At 34.9% G+C, this 23867-nt stretch overlaps 1 protein-coding gene across 1 annotated transcript in view; it reads left to right on the forward strand.

The window, feature by feature from the left end:
• Positions 1-23867, forward strand: part of LOC129239016 (high affinity cGMP-specific 3',5'-cyclic phosphodiesterase 9A) — a 204972-nt gene that overhangs the window by 108844 nt on the left and 72261 nt on the right. The window contains exon 5 of the mRNA XM_054874280.1: positions 6880-7205. Within this exon, the coding sequence (XP_054730255.1) occupies positions 6880-7205 (326 nt within the window). The remainder of the gene's footprint in view (positions 1-6879; positions 7206-23867) is intronic.

The following is a 23867-nucleotide window of genomic DNA, read 5'->3' on the forward strand; positions in this document are numbered from 1 at the left end:
CAACTCATTAGTAGCTTACATCTAAATCGATATAAAAATATGTACTTACATTTGCGAGTGCGCGATCGAGTGGTCTCGATGATCACGCAAATATGTATTTTCGTTCATTTTCATTTATTTTTTAAGCACAAACCAGTAGCCCGTTTATAAGAAATGAAAAAGGTATCTGATATTTAAATAAAAATAAAAATACATCCTCATGGCTCACCCTTCATATTACTAACTCAATCCGTGTGCGGCAAAATGGAAAAAAGTCTTTTGAGCGCTTGTAAGCTTTTGTGCGTGTGGGTGTGTATGCCTATAGATGTAATTGTGCACAATTCAGAACATCGAATGTTGTAGACGCATACAAATTCTTTTGGGCTTAGACATATTCAAATGAGCTTTGGAATTTATAGCTGAAATGAAATAGAAATTCGCTGACACTGACGATTGCAGTTATTGGTGAATAATTTATAACTTTTATTTCATTTTACTTATATGTTATTTCCAAATGGATATCCTACAGATGTACGCCGTATGAGAATTTCACACTTCATTGCGCATGCGCCCGGGCGAGTACGCTTCATTGCATTTGTAGGTTTATTAAATTGATGTGAGCAGTTTCAAAAGGCAGGAATTTTGAAAAACAGGAAAGAAAACAAAATAATCAATATTAAAGTGATTGAGGCTAATGGGCCAATCGGCACCTTGTTGTGGCCGCCAAAGATGCGAAGAAAGCTTAGAAAGCTTTCCCTACTTCACTGAAAAGCTCATATTTTCGCTCTATCAAGGCGCATTTCTTTGTTTTGAATGATTTTGCTGAAATTTGATCCACCTCGCTTTGAAATTGCAACAAACTTGGGTTATGTTGAAAAACCAATGTCTCAGGTGTGCATGAAAATAATTGGTCTTGTTTGTAAACAAGCATAAGTCTCACTCAATCAAATGGCATTTACTGGTGCTTTGGCTTTATGAAAGCTCTTCTTTGTAGACTCAATTGTACAAGTCTGAAGTTGGCTTAGATTAGCCAAGTTGCTTGTTTAATACAAGGCACTCGTTTGCCCTAAGGGTCATTGTGATACCTGCAAATAGCTCCCTAGGTAAGTTGCTTAAATCACCTGGATCTTATTAAGAAGGTAACTAGTCCTTTCAGGGGGAGATTTTGCAAATTTTCCAGGTCTTTAAAAATATAATCGCCAAGATATTTGTTGTACCAACTCAATTTCTTCTTCATCTCCACAACTCCTGCAGAAGACATTGTGAGGCACACCCATTGTACTGGCTAGGGTGCCAATAGCGCAGTGACTCCTTAGGTTGCAAACACAGTGCACGCTGAGACGAAGACGAAGATGAAGACGAAGCTGAAGACAAAAAACAGTGCAGAACAAATCGTATGAATTCGCTCGCTCGTACGCATAGTGCGCGCTGTGACGAAGACGAAGATGAAGACGGAACGCAAGCAATCAGCTTCAAACGCTGCTGTACTGAATTTGAAGACGAATCGCTTGCTAGTTACCATTGTTTTTGTTTGTTTGTTCTGTCTATGCTTTGTCACGTGTTCAAATTAAGTTAAGACAGTCGATAAACAAGTCATTAAATGAGAAGTAATAATCAATAAAAGGCATAAAACTAAATATATTTTAAATTATTTTTTACCTTAACGTCACAATTAGCCTTTCAGCCCATATAATTGGCGTTTTATTAAATTTAGTCCAATTTTTAATAATAAGTGGCTTAATTTTAATTAGAATATAATCAAATGTGCTAATTGTCATTCTGGTATGTTCCACAAATTTCTTTTCATCGTGGCGCAGCTCATCATACAAATGATGAAATTCACCAAATGCTTCTCTTCCCAAATTTATAGGGTGTACTTTTTTATTTACTTTTATACGTTTTAATTTAAAGTATAAGCTTTGCTCAATCAGCAGGTCACCATCTGATGAGGAATCCATTGCGACTAACATAACATAAGCGCAACCAATTCGTCTTGCACTGTGCAACCTATTCGCTAACTCGCAACGCAAGCAATTTCTCTTCAGCTTCGTCTTCATCTTCGTCTTCGTCTCAGCGTGCACTGTGTTTGCAGCCTTATAAACGAGAGCGACCTCTGCACAAGTCTTACTCTACGAGAAATTACTTACTGGATTAACTTAGATTGAGCGCTCTCGATAAAACTTCTAAGGCTGATAAGTCACAGCTCTCTCGGACATCATCCGTCGGGTATCCTCAACGGCGACACTTGCGATTGCTTGAAGTCCTTTCTGCAAACGCTGTCTAGAGGATGAGATGGAATTAGCGTGCCACCTTTTCCTCAGCTGCTCTGCTCCCGTCGGGCAAATATTAAACATCTGGGCTCTGACTTTTTTGTTGCTCCTGTGGATATTGCGGGTTCGAATATCACACTCTCGGTAGCTTGAAGCGTTTAATACGAACCTAATTAGCCACTGCAGGTGGTCATCCTCTAATCCAAATATCTAAATAATAAATAAATTAATAAATGAAAAAATAATAAGAAAAACAGCATAAAATAAAAAATGAAAAATAAAAATTTTAAAATACAATAAAGAAATAAGAAAAATTAATAAAAATGGAAAAAAATAAATAAAAAACGAAAATTTAAAATTAAGAAAAATAAAAAAAAACAATGAGAAAAAAATAAAATAAAAAAAACAAAACAAAAAACATTTTAAAATGCAATAAAAAATAATAATAAAAAATTAAAATTTAAGCCAAAGAAAGCTAAAAAAAAACATTTTCAAAAATTTTTTAATTTACAGCCAAAATTAGGCAGAATAAAAAACCTCAAAAAAATATTCTAAAAAACTAAAAAAATTTAACAAAAATTATGAAATTTAAGAAAAAAAAAATTAAACGAAATATTAGAACAAAAAAAAAATAAAACCCAAAGTAAGAAAAAAAAATTATATATAATTAAAAAAACTTAAGCCCAAAAGTAAGAAAAATAAAAAAATATTAGAAAAACTTCAAAAAACTAAAAGAATTTCAAAAAAAAATAGTGAATTTCAGAAAAATTAAAAAACAAGTAAACAAAATTAAAATTTAAAAAGCTTAGTCCCAAAAGTAAGAAAAATAAACAAAATCAAAAAAAAAATTTTAAAAGGACTAAAGAAAATTTCAAAAATATTGAGAAAGTAAAAGCTAATATAGAAAAAACATAAACCCAAAAATTAAAAAGACAAATCGTTTAAAACATTAAAAAAAACTATAATAATAATATAAAAGCACATACATAAAAATAACCAAACAATGCGTGACCCAAATTTCACGAATTGATGCGTCATCTGTATAATAATATGTGCATACACGTGTATTATATGTGTGTGTATACACATACATGCATATAATTTTTTGGTATTTGTTTTTGGCATTTTCTTTATGGTGAAAAATATCAAGGCATGTGAAGCAGCCGTATCGCATTTGCATAATCAAAATGAATCAAAGAAATTGGGGGCTTAGGAAATAGGAAATTCCTAGAAGAGCAGTCATGAAAAAATAATGATAAAATAAAGTGGGATATTTATTAATAAATAAATGTAAATTCACCAGCTATGGTAGCGTTCGGTTTGCGGAAATCACAAAAATAGCGAAAATTGCAAAAATCATGAAAGTCACACATCACACATGCGTTGAGAAGCACCTTCTTTCATTTTTTTGCTGCGCGAAAAAATAAAATAAATTTTCTTCTCACTCACTCTTTAAGCTATAATACATATACAAAAAATTATTATGTTAATATAAAAAAAGTTACAATGCAATTTTAATGCTGTGGTGCGGTGGAAACTTATTTATGTGTAATGTATGTATGTATTACCTACAGTAGCATACACTTTAAACTGTTATTTTTATGTATTTTTTATTTCATTGCATAAATCCATAACTAAATCACTTTCACTGCGCTGGTTTCACTTAAGCTGCTTACAAAGCTTTTAGCTCTTCAATTAGCAACAAGAAGTTTAATCCTTAAAATCATCCAACACCCACATAACACACCCAGGCTTACGCTGTTAACATCCATCAGCAGTCAAATTCTACCACACACACATTCAAGTATTTTATATACCATCACGAGTTTGCTTATGAAAGTTGCATTCGTTTGCTCTTCTCAACTCTGCACAAGTTTTTTGTTTTTTTACACTACTTAAGTGTATTTTCATAATAAATTAGCATACATGCGGCGCGTTACAGTTTGCAAAATAATTTGAAATTAATAACTAAAAAACAAAAAATAGGATAAAAGAGCTCAAAAAGCTTGGCGGTCATTGAATATGTAAAGATTTTGTGTGGGCAACAAGAGCTTTGCAAATAAGTAGGCTAATATGTAACATATTTTCGGGCGTTTTTTGTTATTTAAAAGTATTTACTTTTTATTTAATGAGTCATGGTGATGAACAAGTAAATTATGAAATGTTGTAGATGCCAAATATTGTAAATGAGACAGATTCAAGGGGGCCTTTCGATCTTTGGTACAGCTCAAAGTTCATTGAAGCGCTTTGAAAGTTCTGGGGCTTTGTACGAAGATTCACTTTCTTGAATAAATTTTGAGAATGAGTCTAACTCTTCTCCAATACTAAGTTTTCTAATGAATAAAGCGGATCGCATTGGCAATGGAAGTTAGTCGCCACGGATGAGTTCTTCTCAATTCCTGTCATTACCGGTAAGATATGGAGACTCCTTCCAGAGGGTAACCTGAAGATGATGTAATCAATCCGCATACGAAGTACAATCATGGAGGCTAACGAGAAAGGGAGCTTCGGGGAGCTACTTCGTCATGTATGAGATAAAAGGCCACCGTTGCTTTGCAGCGTTTGTCTTGGGTGAGCTGTTGCAAAAGACGTATGTTATTCAGTTTCGAAGCGGCCTCTTGATACACATTATCTGATTATCTTCTAAGTGGAGCTTATCAGATCTTCCTTAGGCTTGTAACTTATCAGAGTGCACTTCCTTTCTCGAGCTTATTGAAATGTTTGAATAAGCAAAACATGAGTGTAAACCCGAATGGAAACCAGTCTCCAAGTGGTACTCACATTTTTGGCGAGAATCCACCTGCTTCGGCAGCATGCACATCGGTTTTTGAAGGTGTAAAATTCATGCTCTAATGGAAATAGATCAGTTATTCCTCACATGGGGTGATGCTCAGTCGAGAGAGAAAAAATCGCATTTCGAACCGCTAAAAACAAGGCACATACACACGTTCACAGATACCCAATGCCTTCATGCGAGTGGATTTCATAAGAGCACTGAATCTGCATGGAGTATTGTGAAGGGAAGCGTAAAGAAAAATACATGAATGACGAAGTTCGTACTTCACATCTAGCAGCCGCGGAGGTATGATTTGACCGCCCAGATGAATATCAAAGTCCGAGTGTAGACCCATTTAAGCTTCTCCACTTTTTTCTGGTGAGACTTTTTTGACTTTGGATGTGAATTTAACATATTTTTGTTATAGCGAAAGGCTTGAGTTCAAAGTAGTCTTCTAGAATTTAATTTTCTATCGATTTATGGATATAACCTTAAAAAAAAGTCCCCGAAAAGGAGGAAAAAATCCCAGACTCGGGAACTTTACTGAATATTTAAAAAAAGGATCCAACGCAGGGTTAAACGTAATTTAGAGCCATCTGTAACGCTCTTTATAGGGAGGTCACAGATCATATCTTGTGTTTGTCTTCAAAAAATTAACCCAAACTTTCTCAACGTCAGTAATATTGAGCCAACTCGATTGCTGAAAGTCTGGCCAAGACTATTGGTGCTGCCACTCTGTAATCTTTTGTACAATACCATATTTGTCTTTGCTAATAAGTAACGCAGAATTTTCTTCTTTCATTAAAAAGGAGCGTTCTGATTTTTTTTTTTTTAATTAACAGAAGCTCCAGCTCCAATTCATCCAAGTGGAACCGATTGGGGATTTTGCTTACATTATTGCCTTCCATTTTATTTCGAAAGTACCTTAGCTAAGTCTTACGTTCCTTTGTTAACAAGAATCACTGGTCATCTTGAGGGCTTGTCTTCCTTAGCTTGACTCAGCATGCTGCCATTTAAGTTGAGTCAGCTGATGATCCCTGATAGTCCTTCCCTGACTTTGAAAGTGTTTCACTCTGTGACCTTTTTTTGCAACTCTGGCTCCCATATAACGCGCTTCTAGGGAATACATAAAAATTTCGGTCACTGTTTCAATTTATTGATAAAAGCTCTCAGGTAACATTTAGGTGCCACAATATTCTTCTTCTTCAGCTTCTCTGTCGCTACTAACCACCGCGTTGCATATGTGTGGGCCCTTTACCTTTCAACTGCCTCCACATCTAGTCGATGCCCTTTTTTCACGTCACATAACTTCGTATCCACTATGCATAATGCACATTTAAATTAAATTTCCGGCCATGCTGCCACCACTAATAGCAGCATATGGTCCTTCCGGTGTTGAAGGCACTTTGTCATTGGCACCGGCGTCGTCAACTTTTTTGCTATGCTCTCTGTGGCCCATACCGTTTGGCTGAAAATGTAGTATTTTTTCACTCTCATTATTATTTTGAATTTCCTCACATATATATAATTTTTTCTTGTTGCAATATTTTTGCAACAAATTTTCCTGCTTTCGCGCCAACCACCAAAGCTACTCCATCCGTGCGCCATTAATCAGCCAGCCCGGTGGAGTGCTGAAATTGTATTTCCTGTTTATGATTTTTGCGACTGTGTTTTTTTTTTGTTTTTGTGTTTTGTTGTTGCCTTGTTTTTACATTCATTCGCTGGCTAATTTTTTGTATTTTATTTGCCTTTTAGCTTATTTTACTTTCACTTGCTTACCTATGCCAATAATCGACGCGCACAAAAACTGCTACAACTCATTCACTCTCTTACTCTGATTTTCGCCCATTGCAGGTCTCTCCAAGCGTCCGATGGGTCCGCCGCATCGCAAAAGCAGTCTACCAAAGCATCAGGAGGTGAAGAAGCGTTTTCTGGAAATTTGTGATACGAACTTCTCGGATGAGGTGAAAGCTGCACTACGCTTGCCCGCCTTCGATTCGTATGAATGGGGTGATGCCGATGTTATACACCTAATGCAAACGATGTTCCTCGAATTGGGCTTCATAGATAAATTCAATATACCGATTGAGACGTTACGCGAATGGCTGTATGAGGTCTACAAGCATTACAATGAGGTGCCGTTTCACAATTTCCGGCATTGCTTCTGTGTGGCGCAAATGGTGAGTGACAAGTAGTTTGGGGGTGTGGATGGGATTGGATTCAAATGCGAGATATGTCGGTTAGTTAGTAAACAAATTACTTAGGTAAATATGATTTGATGCTTACTTTTATGTGGAGTTTAGTAAGAATAATAAAAAGTGGCCACTTTCTAAATCAAATAACAGAATTTAAAATGCCATTTTTTCTACTATTAGAAATTGCAACAGTAAATGTTCGCTAAACAATATTTCATAAGCACTTAAGACTACTGATTTCATATAGTAATGTTGCATACACAATTTTTCATTTGCTCACCAATTAAATTTTTTAAAGGACTCTAAATTTTCAAAGGAAAAAATTTTCCAAAAATTTTCTTAAATATTTATACTCATTCTGTGATATCAATATTGACAGCAAACGAAAGTAGATATAGTCAGCTATTGAGTAGATATAGTCAGTATTGCTTAACTTTCACCAGCACAAAATTAATAAAAACATTTTTCTAATAGCGGTCGCCCCTCGGCAGGCAATGGCAAACCTCCGAGTGTATTTCTGCCATGAAAAAGCTCCTCATAAAAATATCTGTCGTTCGGAGTCGGCTTGAAACTGTAGGTGCCTCCATTTGTGGAACAACATCAAGACGCACACCACAAATAGGAGGAGGAGCTCGGCCAAACACCTAACAGAAGTGTACGCGCCAATTATTTATTTATTTTTTTTTTATCCTTGAAATTTCTCAATAAATTATTATGAAAAAAATACAAATATGTTCAAGGTATTATATATAGTGGCAAGCAGAACTGGCTAAATGTTTGGCACATTCATGGATTTTTGTTTGCTGTAGGGCCTTTTTGAAAATAATACTATAAAATGAATGATTCCTTTAGAGGCATAGGATTTTAAATTGAAATAGAAATTGATTTGAAATTGAAAAAAACTTCAAATTGATTGGTTTGATTTTTTGTAGGACCATTCATGAAGCTCACTTTTTAAAGATTATCCCTTTTTAATATTGGCCGCAAATACGCCGTAATTTGGGCATCCATAAACACTAATTTTGGTTGACTTGCTGGATGACATTAGTAATATTGGCTTCCAATGCCTCAATCGAAGCTGGTTTAACCACAGAGTATTAAGACTTTACATACCCTCTGCAAATAAAAGGCCAAAGTTGTGATGCCACACGGTCTTGGTGGATAATCCACTGGTTCGAGGCGAGCGATAAATTGCTCACCGAAGAAACGACGCAGTAAATCAATTGTTTCACCGGCTGTATGACAAGTCGCGGCGCCTGGTTGAAATCAAATGTTGTGGAGATCATGAGCCTCAATTTCCGGTATCAAAAAATCGTTTATTATGGCGCGTTAACGTTCGCCAATCACTGCTCCATAGGCGCCAGCTCCGTCTTTGAAGAAATATTGGACGATGATTCCTTGATTCCTGCAGCCCATAGGACGTCCCAAACGATAGTTTTCAGTGGATGTATAGACTCTTCTTAGATGTCTTCACATTGCTCGGCCGCCCAAATACAAATACGGCAATTTTGCTTATTCATGGAGCCATTAAGTCAAAACTGGGCCCCTAGCTCATCATCATAAGTTGGCCTGAGGGCACGATGAACACTTTTCACAGAGCTTCAATTTTCGTAATAAAATTGTATGATTTGTGAACGTTTTTGAGGCGTAAGTCTTTCTATGCTGAAATGGCAATGAATACTGAAAATACTTTCGTATTTAATTTGACAGTAGTCGCGCGTGATTTGTCAAATAAACCCGATTGAAAAAAGTGCCTCCTATCTAATCACCTTTTATTAAGAAATAAAACGTATTTATTGAAGCTTACAAAATATTTAAAAGTAAAAAAGGTATTAAAAATAAAGATATTTAAAATAACAAAAAACCAATTTAGCCAATTTTTCTCGGCGATAACTTTTATTCCATTAAACATCTTTTTTTTTTGTCCCTTTTATTTTATACATCTGTCCATTGACATTAAGTACGTTGTTTAACAATTTGGCCAGGATTTACATACATCGCTTAATGACCAGTGCCAAAGCGATAAAAATTAAAATAAACGAAATAATACTATGTACAATTAAATAATATTCAATACAAGTTTTACTCTACATAATTACAATTTTACAACAATTTAACAGCAATTTAACCCCTTTGCACATTTATTATTTTCTAGCATTCATTAAGTCGCTTGGTCGAGTTCTCTTTAAGCGTCTTTCAGTGTTTTTTTCCCTATCCAGAAGTTTGTTGATTTCTGCATTATTGTGTTCCTGTATTTTTTCAAAGTGGCTTCTTGCTATTTTTTTGATCTCTTCATCTACTGTTGCTATATTAAAAGTCCTGTGGATGTCATCATTTTTCGTGTACCTGTCAGACATGCTCAAAATTCGAAGAATCTTCGATTGCTGTCGTTGAATTTTTACTAGGTGAGACTTTTTAGCCGTTCCCCACACCTGTAGTCCATATAGCCAGATTGGTTTAATCATGGCTTTGTACAATAATAGCTTGTTCTGTATAGTAAGTCTGGATTTTGTGCTGACTAACCAATGAAGTTGTCGAAGTTTTTCTTTTATTTGTTTGACCTTTTGCTTTATTTGGTGATTCCAATTTAGTTTCGAGTCCAAATGTATTCCAAGGTATTTAGTAGTTGGTTTAATTGTAATTGCTTTGCCATTTATTTTTATTGGAACTGCAGTAAATTTTGTTTTGGTAGTAAATATAACCTGTACGGTTTTGTCTTCATTTATTTTTAGGCACCAATTATCGAACCATTCCTTAAATGCGTTTGTGTATCGCTGCAGTTTTTCAGTAGCGATAGTTAAGCTTTTATCCGATGCCAGTAGTATTGTATCGTCTGCGAACGTAGCAATTGATGAATTAGTTTCGTCAGGAGGTGGTATGTCTGCGGTGAATAAAACATATAGTAGAGGTCCAAGAACGCTTCCTTGCGGAACTCCAGCAGTTATTTGATGAATATCTGAACATTGATTGTCATATTTAATATAGAAACTCCGGTTAGTTAGGTAGCTTTTTATGATAAGATAGTAGTCCAAAGGAATCATTATTTTTATTTTGTGGGGTAAGCCTTTGTGCCACACTTTGTCAAACGCTTTAGCTACGTCTAAGAATACTGCCGCACAATAACGATTGTTTTCAAAGTCTGATTGGATTTTATTTGTAATTCTGTGGATCTGTTGGATAGTCGAATGTTTTTTTCTAAATCCAAATTGATGATCCGGTATTATACGTTTTTTCTCCAGAAATTGGGTTAGTCGATCATGAAGTAATTTTTCAGCAATTTTAGATATTGTCGGTAGTAAGCTTATTGGTCTATAAGATGATACGGTAGTTGGATCTTTACCCGGTTTTGGCAATGTAATAATCTCTGCCACTTTCCAGAGTTTCGGAAAATATTGCAAGCGAAACATGGCATTGAAAACGTTTCGCAAAAATATATATGCCTTGGTTGGTAGCTCCACTAATGCTTTTCCTGTTATCAAGTCATATCCGGGTGCTTTTTTATGTTTTAGTCCTTTTTTGATGCAAGCTATTATTTCGTGTGTATTCGTCCTTTTTATTTTTGTAAAGTCATAATGGTAGTTGTTTTGGTTGTCAATTTTCTTTTCTTCGTCATTTAATAGAACCTCTTCAAAGTATTTTGCTAAAGTTTTCGCTTTTTCCTCTTTTATAACGGCCCATGAATTGTCATCTTTCTTTAGTGGTGGTTGATGTTTTATGTGGGTTTTTAATGTTTTGGTACATTTCCAAAGAGAGTAGTTTGTATCTTTGTTGGGAGTCAGGTTTTCGATTTCTTTGTTATTTCTTTTGTTTAAAGTATCCTTAAGAATTTTTGTGGCTAAGTTTAGTTTTTTCTTGTCGTCAGGTGATCTAGTTTTTTGCCATCTTTTTCTTAACTTTCGTTTTTCAATAATTTGCTTCTTCATAGAAATCTCAGTTGCTGCTGAATTTGTTCTATTTGCTTGCTTTGGTGCCGATCTGATCCCTGCTTCTAGTACTACGTCATTGAAATGGATAATGGCACGTTCAATGTCAAGTTGCGTTTTTAATATCCCATTTGGTATAAGTTGATCGTCAATATGGTGGCGGAATTTTTTCCAGTTGGTTCTGTCATTAAATATGCGAAAAGATGTATCTATAGATTTTATATAACTTACATATTCAAGTAATATCGGCGAGTGGTCAGAAGAAAGTTCATAGCATGACTGAATTGTCAATTGGTTATGGCTTATGTTTTTGGTTATGCAGAAATCGATCAAGTCTGGAATTTTTTTTACGTCAGTTGGCCAATAGGTAGGTTCTCCGGTGTTTATAAATCTGCAATTGTTTTTGTTAATTGCGTTAATTAGAATACGGCCCTTTTTGTTGGTGAGTCTTGAGCCCCAGTCAATGTGTTTTGCATTGAGATCTCCAGCTGCAATAAATCTATTGTTAAGCGTTCTTATGTATTTGTAATATTCTTCCGAGTTTATTATATGTCTAGGTGGACAGTAAATGGAAGAAATAGATACTGGTCCATTTTTGTCATATATTTGCACTGTCGTGGATTGAAGATGAGGCGTCGAATATTGGAGTTGTTCTATGTGAGTTATGCTTGATTTAATAATTATAGCTGTCCCTCCATGGGCTCTTCCATCAGGATGGTTTGTCACATACATTTTATAATTAGGAAATTTCAGAAAACTTTTGTCAGTAAAATGTGTTTCTGCAATCAATACTATGTCAATTTCTTTGTCAGCTAAAAATTGTTTTAGTTCTAAATAGTGCTGTATTAGTCCATTTGCATTCCAAATTAGAATTTTAATTTTTTCACTTTTGTCCATTCATATTCTTTAAAAGCATTGTAATTATGTTCATCATATTTGTCATCTGGTTGATTAGGGATTTTACCATGTCTTTAAGCTCTTCGATATCATTGTTTTTTCAGATTTGTTAGTCAGCTCCTGCTCTGCTTTATGTTCCCTTGAAGAAGATGCAACATCAGCATAGCTGACTCCGGGAATTATGTTTGTTACGGCTGTTGTTATGGGCGTATTATTTTTATTTGTATTTGATGTTGGTTCTTTATTACGCAGAGGTGGAAATCTTTGGACTTTAAGTGCTTTATAAATTTCGCATCCTTTGTAGTTGGCGGTATGGTTACCTCCACATAAGGCGCATTTAACTTCTTTTATTTGGTTATTGCATTCTATTGATAGATGTCTACCAGCGCATTTCACGCATACTGGATCTCTTGCATAATAATTTTTTGTATGACCATATTTCTGGCATTTCGTGCACTGTGAAATGGTGCACTTATGGTGAGGTGCCTCAAAGGAGACTATGCAGTTCATTAGCTTGTTTATATTGTAAATGTCTTTGTTGTTATAACTTGTTTGTAGTTCGATGAAAAATAGTGATAGTGGTTTTTTTGTTGTTCTTTGAATTATATTAGTAATGTTAAGTACTTTGTGGCCATTTTCGTTTAGTTCTTTTTTAATTTCTTCTTGGTCTGTAGAGTGGTGCATATTACGTAAGACTACTTTAAATCCTCTTTCACTTTTTGGTCTAAATGTATACAATTTCGCCTTTTTCTTTTAACATATGGTGCAATTGGTTATATATTTGCAAATTTTCTGCTTGAATGCGAACTTCATTATTTGCTAAAATTTTTAGAGTGAAGCTGTTATTTGCAACTTCATTTAAAGCACTCTTTAATGTTTTTATACATTCTACGCCTTGAACATATATTGCCGGAGGCTTATTATTTTTTTCTTTTACATCTTTATTTGCATTTATATTTTGTGATGGTGGATCTTTAATTTGCCCACTGTTTGCAGTTTGTCATTTGTTAACCACCAACAGTTTTTAATAGTAAGGGTGGATTCGATTTTGTCGCAGCTTGAAATATATGTATCAAAACGTTTATTATTTGCATTAAGTGTTTTTGATGTGATTATTTTATTGTTCGCTCTTCTGAATATGTGATATATTATTGGCGTGTGGTTTTCGTTTTGTATAAAGCCATTTTTGTCGAGGTATAAGAAGGATTCGGCAGGTGCAAATCCATTAGAAATAGCTAGTGAGAAATAATCGTCGCTTTCGTAGTAAAACGCTCTTATTAATATGTTTTTGGTATTGTGTAGGCAACGCTGGATATGTTTTCTTATTAAATTAATAATATGACAATCAATTCTGGGCACTTTCGCTGTGTTATAAAGCTAATTCATACCACCTTTCTAGTCTGACTACCTTCTTTTACTACTGTTAAGCCTTTTATTATAAACAATAATCTATGCATCGTTTTTGTTCCCTTTTTCCCTGCATCAAAGATACAAAATATTTAATAACTTGTAAGTTAAAACAAAATTAATTTCAATACTAAGGAAATGTTACTAGACATCAGATAATATACGTACTTGAGAGCTCGTCTAGAGACATTGTACGACACATCATTAATATACTAATACTATTGTTTATTGTAGTACTTAATAATATTAATTGATAATAAATAAACAAATAAAAAAAAAAAAAACTGTTTGAAGTTTGAGCAGATTCTTCTTCATCATCCACATCTAAAACTGCAAATTTGTTTGCAGAAGAAGTTCCACTCAGCCAGTAATTTGGCAGTTTGCTTTGACTCAGGGTTGATGTTGTTTTAATTTTTTTGCTACCGGCAGTCGACGTTGAGACCTTTGTAGGTGGGTTTCGAACCCTTTTAAACGCAGCTTGCTTGTTTGGTGTAGCTGATTGCGTAGAGGCAGACAAAAGGGTCGCTACCATTAGTTCTGTCGATGCAGTTGTTGTTGTACCATTTGAAGCTACAGCTGAACAAGCAGTTGTCGATGAATTTGTTGTGGTAGTTGTGGGCATACCAGTTGTGCTCACGCATGGAGTAGGGAATACGGACATGCTGATTTGATTATCAGCATAGCGCTCTGCGCTCCATGGCAATAATGTAGAGCGCATGTTGTTATTGCAGCTTATGGGAGCTGAATGTATTGGCCCGTTTGTTCTTGATCCGCTTTGTGCTAAATTCGTGCACGGCATTGAGTTCGAGTTTTCGATATGTAGCGGCACTGTTTGCGGAGTAAGAATTTTAGTCTCACTTGTGGATCATGTTCTCTCCCAAGGGGGAGAACGTATCACACTCATGGTTATATATTTATTTTTTTGTTTATTTGGTAGCTATTTTGCTATGTTTTCCTTTTTGGGTTTGTTTAAATATGTATTGGCTTATCGAATAACACTTGATGAAGCACTTTGCAGTTTCTTTGCAGTTTGCTATGAGTCTCTATCTCTTATTAACAATAATGCACTCTGAATTCGTTAAAAAATCTTTTATAAACACGGATCGACAGTAAAACACGTCCGATACGCACAGTATAAAATTACTTCTTACGTTAAACTTAATATGAATATTTTGTCCAGCCTTAATGACGCTATTTGTACGTCTTTTCATGCTCTCGACCAATTCTTAAATAGTTGAGTGTGGAAGCTCCCGCCATTCCTTCTCAACTCTTGACCATAGTTCGTCGATGTGCTTTGGGGCCATTTCGTAAGATGCCAGCCATTTCTTTAAAATAACCTATAAAATTTCCATCGGGTTTAAGTCAAGACGCCGTACTGGTCATTCTAAAACCTGGAGTCCTGATTTTTTATTCACTCTTATACAATTTTCGAGGTTTGTTTTGGGTCCACGTCTTGTTGAAATATAACCCCTTCTGCGCTTAGGTCGAAAAATTCGGCCAATTATTCGTTAAGATATTCAAATAGTTTTCTTTTTTCATTATCCCGATTATTGCTACCCATGGGCCAATTAGCCATCACGTAAAACAGTTCCACACCATAAGGCTAGCATGACTTCATGCTTCCTTGTTTGTTTTACTTGATGATTTGGCAGCTTTTCATGCGGTCGGTGCCACTAATACTGCTTTACATCCGACTGAAAACGGTTAATACGGGTCTCATCAGGCCATATCACTATTTTCCCGCCCCAGTGTTTGTGCTTTTGCAAAATCTCAAGCTCGTGTTCTCATTTTTCTCAGATAATGCTGACTTTTGTGGCTTAAAAACAACCTCCGGCCCGATTTTTTTCAGCGCTCTATCAGAGTCCATTCACTGATGGGCTTTTTAATCTTTTGTGCGACTTCTTTGCTGTTTTAGCTACTTGATGAATCAATAACTGCTCCATTGCTCGCAAACCTCTGTCCGCAAGTAGATTGGGGCGCCTGTTTGTAATCTTTAGAGCCTTTATATTCTACTTTGTTGCGATTGAATTAACATAATTTTAAAATAACTGCTTAAATATTGTGAAAGCTGATTAACAGAAGCAATAAATAATGGAGTCAATAAAAAAAATTTATTAATATATTACTTTTTTTAATTTATTTATACAACTTAATATGAGTTTGAGGGAAAAAATTCCAGTATTTTTTATTAATTTGTCGTTATTTTATCAACATTTTCTTTAACATCAATGAAATGACTGAACCAAAATTGCACTGCTCTTACAGTATCAACACCATAAACAACATTCACAGTTACAGCATTCGGCCTGGCTTGCATTTTCGTCTTTATCAAAGAAAAACTGTAAAACTTCCCGAATCTCCCCTTTACTGACTTCCATTGTCAACAGCCAGTAGCTTACAACTGATTGGAACAAAGAAAACACAGCCAAAAAATTTTTTTAGTGCGAAATGTTGCCTTGACAGCCAGCATAAACTTTGAACTGTTTGGTCGATGATTTACGAGATATCGATCACTACAGCCATCTACCGAGAAACTGAATTTCTTTTTCCCCAAACCATATATTAAGATTTATTGTGATTTTTTGCTTACTTTTCTCAATTTGAGTTGCAAAAAAGCGCCTTCAATGCTTTCTGACTTGATTTTGTAACTCTATTTGCTTTTTCACTTTCTACCCTCCCCTCCTGTTTGCATTTTGCCTTCTATTCTACTTTGCTTTCTCGATTTTTTGCCACTCCCTTTTTTCTTACTTTGTTATTCTCATACGCTTACTCGTTTATGCGCTTACGTTTGACATCGGTTGTGCTAGCCTGAATCAGCTCCTGCAAAATCCATGGCCCTTGGGGATATGCCTTGCTTGGTTATGCAAGACGACAAGTGTCAGCTTGAATTTAATTTAATATTATGGACTGTCACTCAGGCACTTCATGCCCTTTTTTAATAATAGGTAACATATGTTAAAGTAATTTAACACGTTTTTGTCTTACTTTGATAAAAATAATTCCAAATGATTTCGCCGCATCATAAAATTTCTTTGATCGCTGGCACTTAAGTGATTTTCTTATTACATCAGTCACCTGGTACATCTGTCTGTTCTTAAATGGCTTATGAAACAGTTTTAGTGAGAAACAAGCCGATTTCACCTTGATAATCAGGTTTGTGGCAACAGTACCTTGAGCTTCCCATACAAGCCAACTCTTTGGTGCATGTAAACTCTGAGCTCAAAAGTTTTCATTGTATAAATTTAATAAATTGCAGTTAGCCGCTCTACAGACTACCTTTTCATTGGTCGTCCCAATTCTAAATTATTATGTTATAATTCACGATAACTGTGGAATGCTGTCTGGCATTGCTGCCACCAAGTCGAGTCCGACTGTTGAGCCCAGTTATTGACTAGTATATGCAATTGCTAACCCTGCTCTCTACACAAAAATCGAAACTTGAATTTATATGGTTTTTGTGTGAGAATGAACTCTATTTTCATAAAAAAGTTATTAAATTACTTTTACTTAACCTCCTTTATTCAAATTCTTTCAAATGGACAATTACATGAAACCTTCCCTGGCGTAATATGAATGTCTATACCTAGATTCATGTATATGTGTGTGTGTAATCCACTTACTATCTACCTTAACTTTTATCTTGCCATGCCTGCAGACTTCTTAAACGAATTCTCAGCCAACTGTGAACAGCACTTATGCCTAACCAACTTAAATATGTAGAACATGGAAAACATTTGTTAACATAGAAAAAAGACGCGGATCCTTAGTAATAAAAGTCACTTAAGCATGTGTCTGAACATGAATTGACGCGACTTACTTTTATGCGTACGTATTGAGACTTCAGACAAGAAAATAAATTCATATTTTCCAAACACACTTCCACACGCACGCACATAAAGTAAAGCGCGGCAGCTGATCAAATATTCCAAGGACTCTGTCACATCTTGTCACATTTTACCTACATAAAAACAGTTGCACCATTACGCTCCTGTCGATTTTACTGCGCCAGCCGTTTATAGATTTTCTATAACTTCAATTTTCAAAACAAAGCAAAAGGCAAAGGCAAAAGAACAAGAAATCCAGAAACCAGCCATCTATGCCCATTGCCTGCGTTGCGCACGTTTGACATGCCCAGGTAATTGATTGTACACAAAATTAATTGTTATCTGCTACATAAAACGGACTCTTTCCATTTGCTTTTGTTTGTGTGGTTTATACGAAATAATAATTTCCAAAATGTACGCAAACTGTTGGCGGGTTATGTTTGCTTAATGTTTCATAGTTCACGGAATTGTTCAGGTGTCACCTTTGTATTGTAAATTTTTGGCTGGAAACTTGCATTTGTGTAACTGCAAACGTATGAGAGGGTCCTAATTTGCGTTAAAGTAAGGTGAAGGAATGGAATATCTCGAATCAGATGACAGATCGAGTGGCACGGAAATGAAGCGCGAATATGAATATGAGTATAAGCATGACTATGAGTATGAATATGAATATGAATACGAATATGAATATGAATATGAATATGAATATGAATATGAATATGAATATGAATATGAATATGAATATGAATATGAATATGAATATGAATATGAATATGAATATGAATATGAATATGAATATGAATATGAATATGAATATGAATATGAATATGAATATGAATATGAATATGAATATGAATATGAATATGAATATGAATATGAATATGAATATGAATATGAATATGAATATGAATATGAATATGAATATGAATATGAATATGAATATGAATATGAATATGAATATGAATATGAATATGAATATGAATATGAATATGAATACGAATATGAATATGAATATGAATATGAATATGAATATGAATATGAATATGAATATGAATATGAATATGAATATGAATATGAATATGAATATGAATATGAATATGAATATGAATATGAATATGAATATGAATATGAATATGAATATGAATATGAATATGAATATGAATATGAATATGAATATGAATATGAATATGAATATGAATATGAATATGAATATGAATATGAATATGAATATGAATATGAATATGAATATGAATATGAATATGAATATGAATATGAATATGAATATGAATATGAATATGAATATGAATATGAATATGAATATAAATATGAATATGAATATGAATATGAATATGAATATGAATATGAATATGAATGTGGATGTGAATATAAGTATGGTTACAAAAATGAGTATGAATGGGAATATGAATACGAGTGTAAATATAAATATGTATATGAAGGCGGCCGCCGTAGCCGAATGAGTTGGTGCGTGATTACCATTCGGAATTCGCAGAGAGAACGTTGGTTCGAATCTCGGTGAAACACCAAAATTAAGAAAAAAATTTTTCTCATAGCGGTCGCCCCTCGGCAGGCAATGGCAAGCCTCCGAGTGCATTTCTGCCATGAAAAAGATCCTCATAAAAATATCTGCCATTCGGAGTCTGCTTGAAACTGTAGGTCCCTCCATTTGTGGAGCTCGGCCAAACACCCAAAAAGGGTGTACGCGCTAATTATATACATATACCTATATACCTATATAAATAATAATATGAGTTTGAGTATGAGTGTGACTATGAGCATGGGTATGAGTATGAGAATGAGTATGAGTATGAATATAAGTACGAGTGTGAGTATGAATATGAATATGAATATGGATATGGGCACGAAAATGAGTATAAGTGTTGATCTGAATATCAATACAAGAATACGAATACTTGTCAATACTCACACTTTTGCATTCACAAGGAAAACCAAATTTTATGAAAGAAAACAACGAAATTGCTCGTGAATATAATCCAGTGGATAACTCTATCATAAGACTAACACAGGTCATTTATCATGTTTATTTTCTTTCTCCTCTATTTTACTGTCATTTGTTGCATCTTTAATTGTAGCACAAAGTAGCAAAATTTTATTACCGTCATTTAAATTTTTACGCGCTTCTTGGCGCTCAAACATGAAGCATTGTGTGGAAAGCAAATTTCTTTCTTTGCTCTTCTGCCGAAATTGGAAGCCCAGCTGAAACAGTGCATTCGTGCTGCGGCTACGTAGAATATAATGAAACCTGCATGCCACGACAAGCTCACTTCCGCCCAAAATAGCAATGGCCGCAGCAGGTTGTAGCCTACAAAAGCTTGCGGCCTCAAAAGCGTGAAAAGAATACAAACTAGTTTTTTGCCTGTACTTAAATTTTCCATTCATTTTTGTGTTTTCAGTAGAATGCAAACATCAAGAGAAAATGTTCATTGTGTACAATAAATGTTGCAAAAATATACTTATTTACTCATTTTTCCTGTTTCTGGCTTATTTATTTTGCTTTTCTATGTATTTTGTTTGTTTTTCGGCTTCGTGGTATATTAAAATTTCATGTGACTCCCAAAACCAAATAAAGCAAACACATAGGCACACCTACTCATAGCTCCAAACAAGGCGTGACTGCCATGGATCGCTTCCTCAGCTTAGATGGTAAACAATTTATAAAGTTATACAGCTTCATAGTTTACGTAGAGCAAATTTATAGAATTAATGCAAGCATGTTGAGAGGTGAGGCGGATCGCTGCTGGACTACCTCTGAATTAACAAAAAATGTTAGGGGATAAGCAAGAAAAACGAATATGAATAAATCAATGTTGGTAAATATTTGATAAATATTCAGCGTTGATTTTTTGTGATAGGTGGGGGAAATTTAAAATTCTTGTTAGTATGGCTACTGTAACTTAAGGACTGGCTTTCAAAGTTTTCTGGCTATTTAGGTTTTCTATTATAAAAGGTTCTTCTAGGAATATGTACGAGGACAAAAGATTACACTCCCACGCTTTGTTGTACTTCTGGTGTCTAATTCGACTTAAGCTATTTCTCATGCTTATGGTACGTGGAGGAATGTGTAGAAAATTAAGTCTGCTCAAAGGCACTCAGCACTTAGATTTATTATATTATATTTACTCATGAAAATACAAACTAGGACATGAAAAATATGTAAAAACGCTGGCGTACCCAGAGGCGTTATGTAAATTTAAGTGGTGTAACGTTGCATAGTTCCGCTAAAATTTTAAAATACTGTTTTTTGTTACATGAAATTTTGGTATCAAAAAATTATTTTTCACAAACAAAAAAAAACAAAGCAAATTAAAAATAATGATAATAATTCGGAAATATATATCTTGCAGTCACTTATACAACCAGAAGCGTTGTGCTTATTACAAATAATTGTTGCTGAAGCTGTAATATTAGCGGCCATCCTGAACGGTTTTGTGCATTACCACCATTAGGTCGTGCCTGGGACCGAAACCTTCTGTGGCCATGAGACAGTAAATGATAGAAAATGTTTTTTTCTAATAGTACACGCCCCTTGGCAGGCAATGGTATACCTCGTATGTATTTCTGCATTAAAAAAGGACCTCCCACGAACCTGTTCGGAGCTCCGCTTAAGCAGTTTGACCGAGTTTAACAAAGTGCGTCAGTCGTTTGCTTCTCATTCTAACCGGCGCCAAGTATTTATCCACCTAATATTTCTAACGAAGAAGAGGCCTTCCCTTACCTCTCCTACCATCAGCTGGTATCGCATCGAATACTTTCAGAGCCGGAGCGTTTGTATCTGTTCGGATGGTATAACCCCGCCAACGATGCCGCTGGATTTTTATTCGCTGCGCTATTTCTATGTCATCGTAAAGCTCACACAACTTATTGTTCTACCGCCTACGAAACTCGCCTTCGCTACCGTGCAAAGGTCCACACATCTTCTGCAAAATCTTTCTCTCAAACTTTCTTAGGGATGCCTCATCGGATGTTGTCATCCTGGGAGAGCCCAGAACGGTTCTTCTGTATACGATTGGGGCAGCTCACAACTTCCAGGCTTCGCCCAAGTATCCCCTGGGCAGCGCCTGAACATCCGTTTGAGAGCGAGCTAACTCTGGATATCTGATTGTGCGCTTTGTTTGGGACCCCTCACGTAAAAGCTCTCCCTCAATGAAAAACAAATCAAAGGTTTTCTACTTTTCTTCAACCGTACTGATGAATAGCGTTTTGATGGCTGGAGTTAAAATTTTTATGAATGAATAATTATTGTGCATGAATATACATTTTAAAATGGAAATAAAAAAATTTCAGTTATTTAGAACTTTAAAATCGCTCAGCCGCAGCGGATACCCAGCCTTTCTCAAATTTCTTTTAATAGCTAAATGCTTATTATTTTTGAATTTCATATGCACAAATGGCACTAAGCTCACACAAACTTCCATATGTTATAGCCTGTATTTACTCTGAATTGCTCTAAGTAAACTTTGTTTTTGTTTATTTGTTTAGAATTGCTTGAACTGCGCTTGTTTATGTAATAACCGAATTAAATATGAATGCTTGCGAATGAATGTAGAGTCTCAGATATGATACAGGAAATTTAATAATTCTAAATTTTTTTTCTTTATTTACTCAAACATTTAAAGCGCTTTTACGCACAAAATACTTGTATTAGTTAAATCTTTATTATAGCTGACTTTTTGTTGAATTAATTAATAGCACTTAACTGAAGCAAAGTTCTGAAATTTATAGCCTAGCCACAGGCGCTTTAGTTTAAAAACTTAAAAAAAATTAGTTTTATTATACCTGCGCTTAACTAGATTATTCTCATTAAGTTCAAAGTCTGAGGAAGCAATTAAGTAAAGAAAAAAAATTTGATTCAAAAGTAAAACCAAAGTTTTGGCAAATTATAGTTTTCTTTCGAAACGGTTAAGCGCCAAAACTCACTATTTATTGTTTTATTCCATAATTTTCTAGAAAAAATTTAAATTTATAGCCCGTCATCAGGCGCAATATATTTTGCTTTCATTCAGCTTTTCCAAATACAGTTTTATTCAATTCAAACTTCCAAGAAGGGCTGAGAGTTGCTTCAGAAATCGAATAAAAACCAGATGAAGCAAATTCATTTCACTAAAGTTTGCAAGAAATGCAACAATGAATTTTTAAAACTTCATTAAGCAATGCAATAACTAAAGTCGTCAAAATTCCTATAAATGTGTAAAATATGGCAGGATTATAAAAAAGGGGTTCGAATTAAAGCTAAGCAAATTCTTAAGGAAAAGAATTCTTGTTGCTGGCAGCACAAAATAAGTCAAACATTTCCAATTATAAATTTTCCAATTATATTGCATATATGTGTGTGTGTGTGTCTGTTTGTTTGTTTATTACAAAGGGAAATCTTGTGATTTTCCGTGACACTACTCGTTTGCATACATTTTTCATGCATCACTCATACGCAGCGTTGGCCAGGTACACTTGCTGGCCAAAAGCAATGAGTAATCGAGTGAAAATTGAAATTTTATTATTTTTAATGACGCACAATGAATTGCTAATTTTACATGACTCAGCTGGATTTTAGGTTTGTTATGGTTTTGTTGTGCACTTTTTATTATTTAATATTTTTTACTACATCCAATCACTGGCATTTCCATTTTTAACTTTCATTTTTTATTTACTGCTGCCATATCTCGCAATTCACCCTTCGTTTTGCTTTGGCTTCCGAGCTATTATACACTGGTTAGTCAACCCGTCCGTATTACTCAAGCGACCGTAATACACATATACACATACAGACACACTCACACATGCACACATAGTGTAACGGTTTTGATTTCGCCATTTCCTTGTACACTATACAAGTATATTTTCCATTTATATTTGACTTTCTTATTACAACGTTTACTTGCATTACATTTGCCAAGTCACAAGCACACAAGCCAACAATAACAAGTACAACAATGCAACAAGCATAAAAAGCTAACAGCTGAGTAAAGCATTAAGTAAATATGAAAGGCAATACTTGTATAATTGTATGTATACTAAAGTCTATACAATCCTTTCAACTCAACTTGCATACGTGTGGGTGTGGCACATAAATGCCTTCATATATATACAAGTATGTATGTATGCCTGTGCGCACAAGTCACAGCTGGCTGACGGTGCTTAACGATCTGAGTGCAACGTTTAAGCACCTAGTCGCAGTTTTTAACCCAGTTTCGCTGGCAGCAATGTCTTACAAAATACTTAGGGTGAGCGAATACACACACTCACATACACATCCACATAATATTAAGCATAAAAATGCACTTGCACTACCCACTCGCCAACGCCTCTTCATCTCATCTCATACCAGTCACTGTTTTTGCCTGCAAGTGTTACATGAAATATTGAAACATCTTGAAGGCACCTGCTGCTTAGCGCCTTAAAATATGCCATACCACACAATCACCCACTACTCGTGACCGATCATACTTGTGTAGTAAGCTAGCGAAACCTTCGTGAGTTTGTTGCTCTAATTGTGAAGTGTTCTATTTCCTGCTTAAGTATTTCACTTAGGCATATCAGCAGCAACTCAGGCAAATAGTCAT

The sequence above is a fragment of the Anastrepha obliqua genome, chromosome 2 (assembly GCF_027943255.1).
Source record: "Anastrepha obliqua isolate idAnaObli1 chromosome 2, idAnaObli1_1.0, whole genome shotgun sequence".
Classification (NCBI taxonomy): domain Eukaryota; kingdom Metazoa; phylum Arthropoda; class Insecta; order Diptera; family Tephritidae; genus Anastrepha; species Anastrepha obliqua.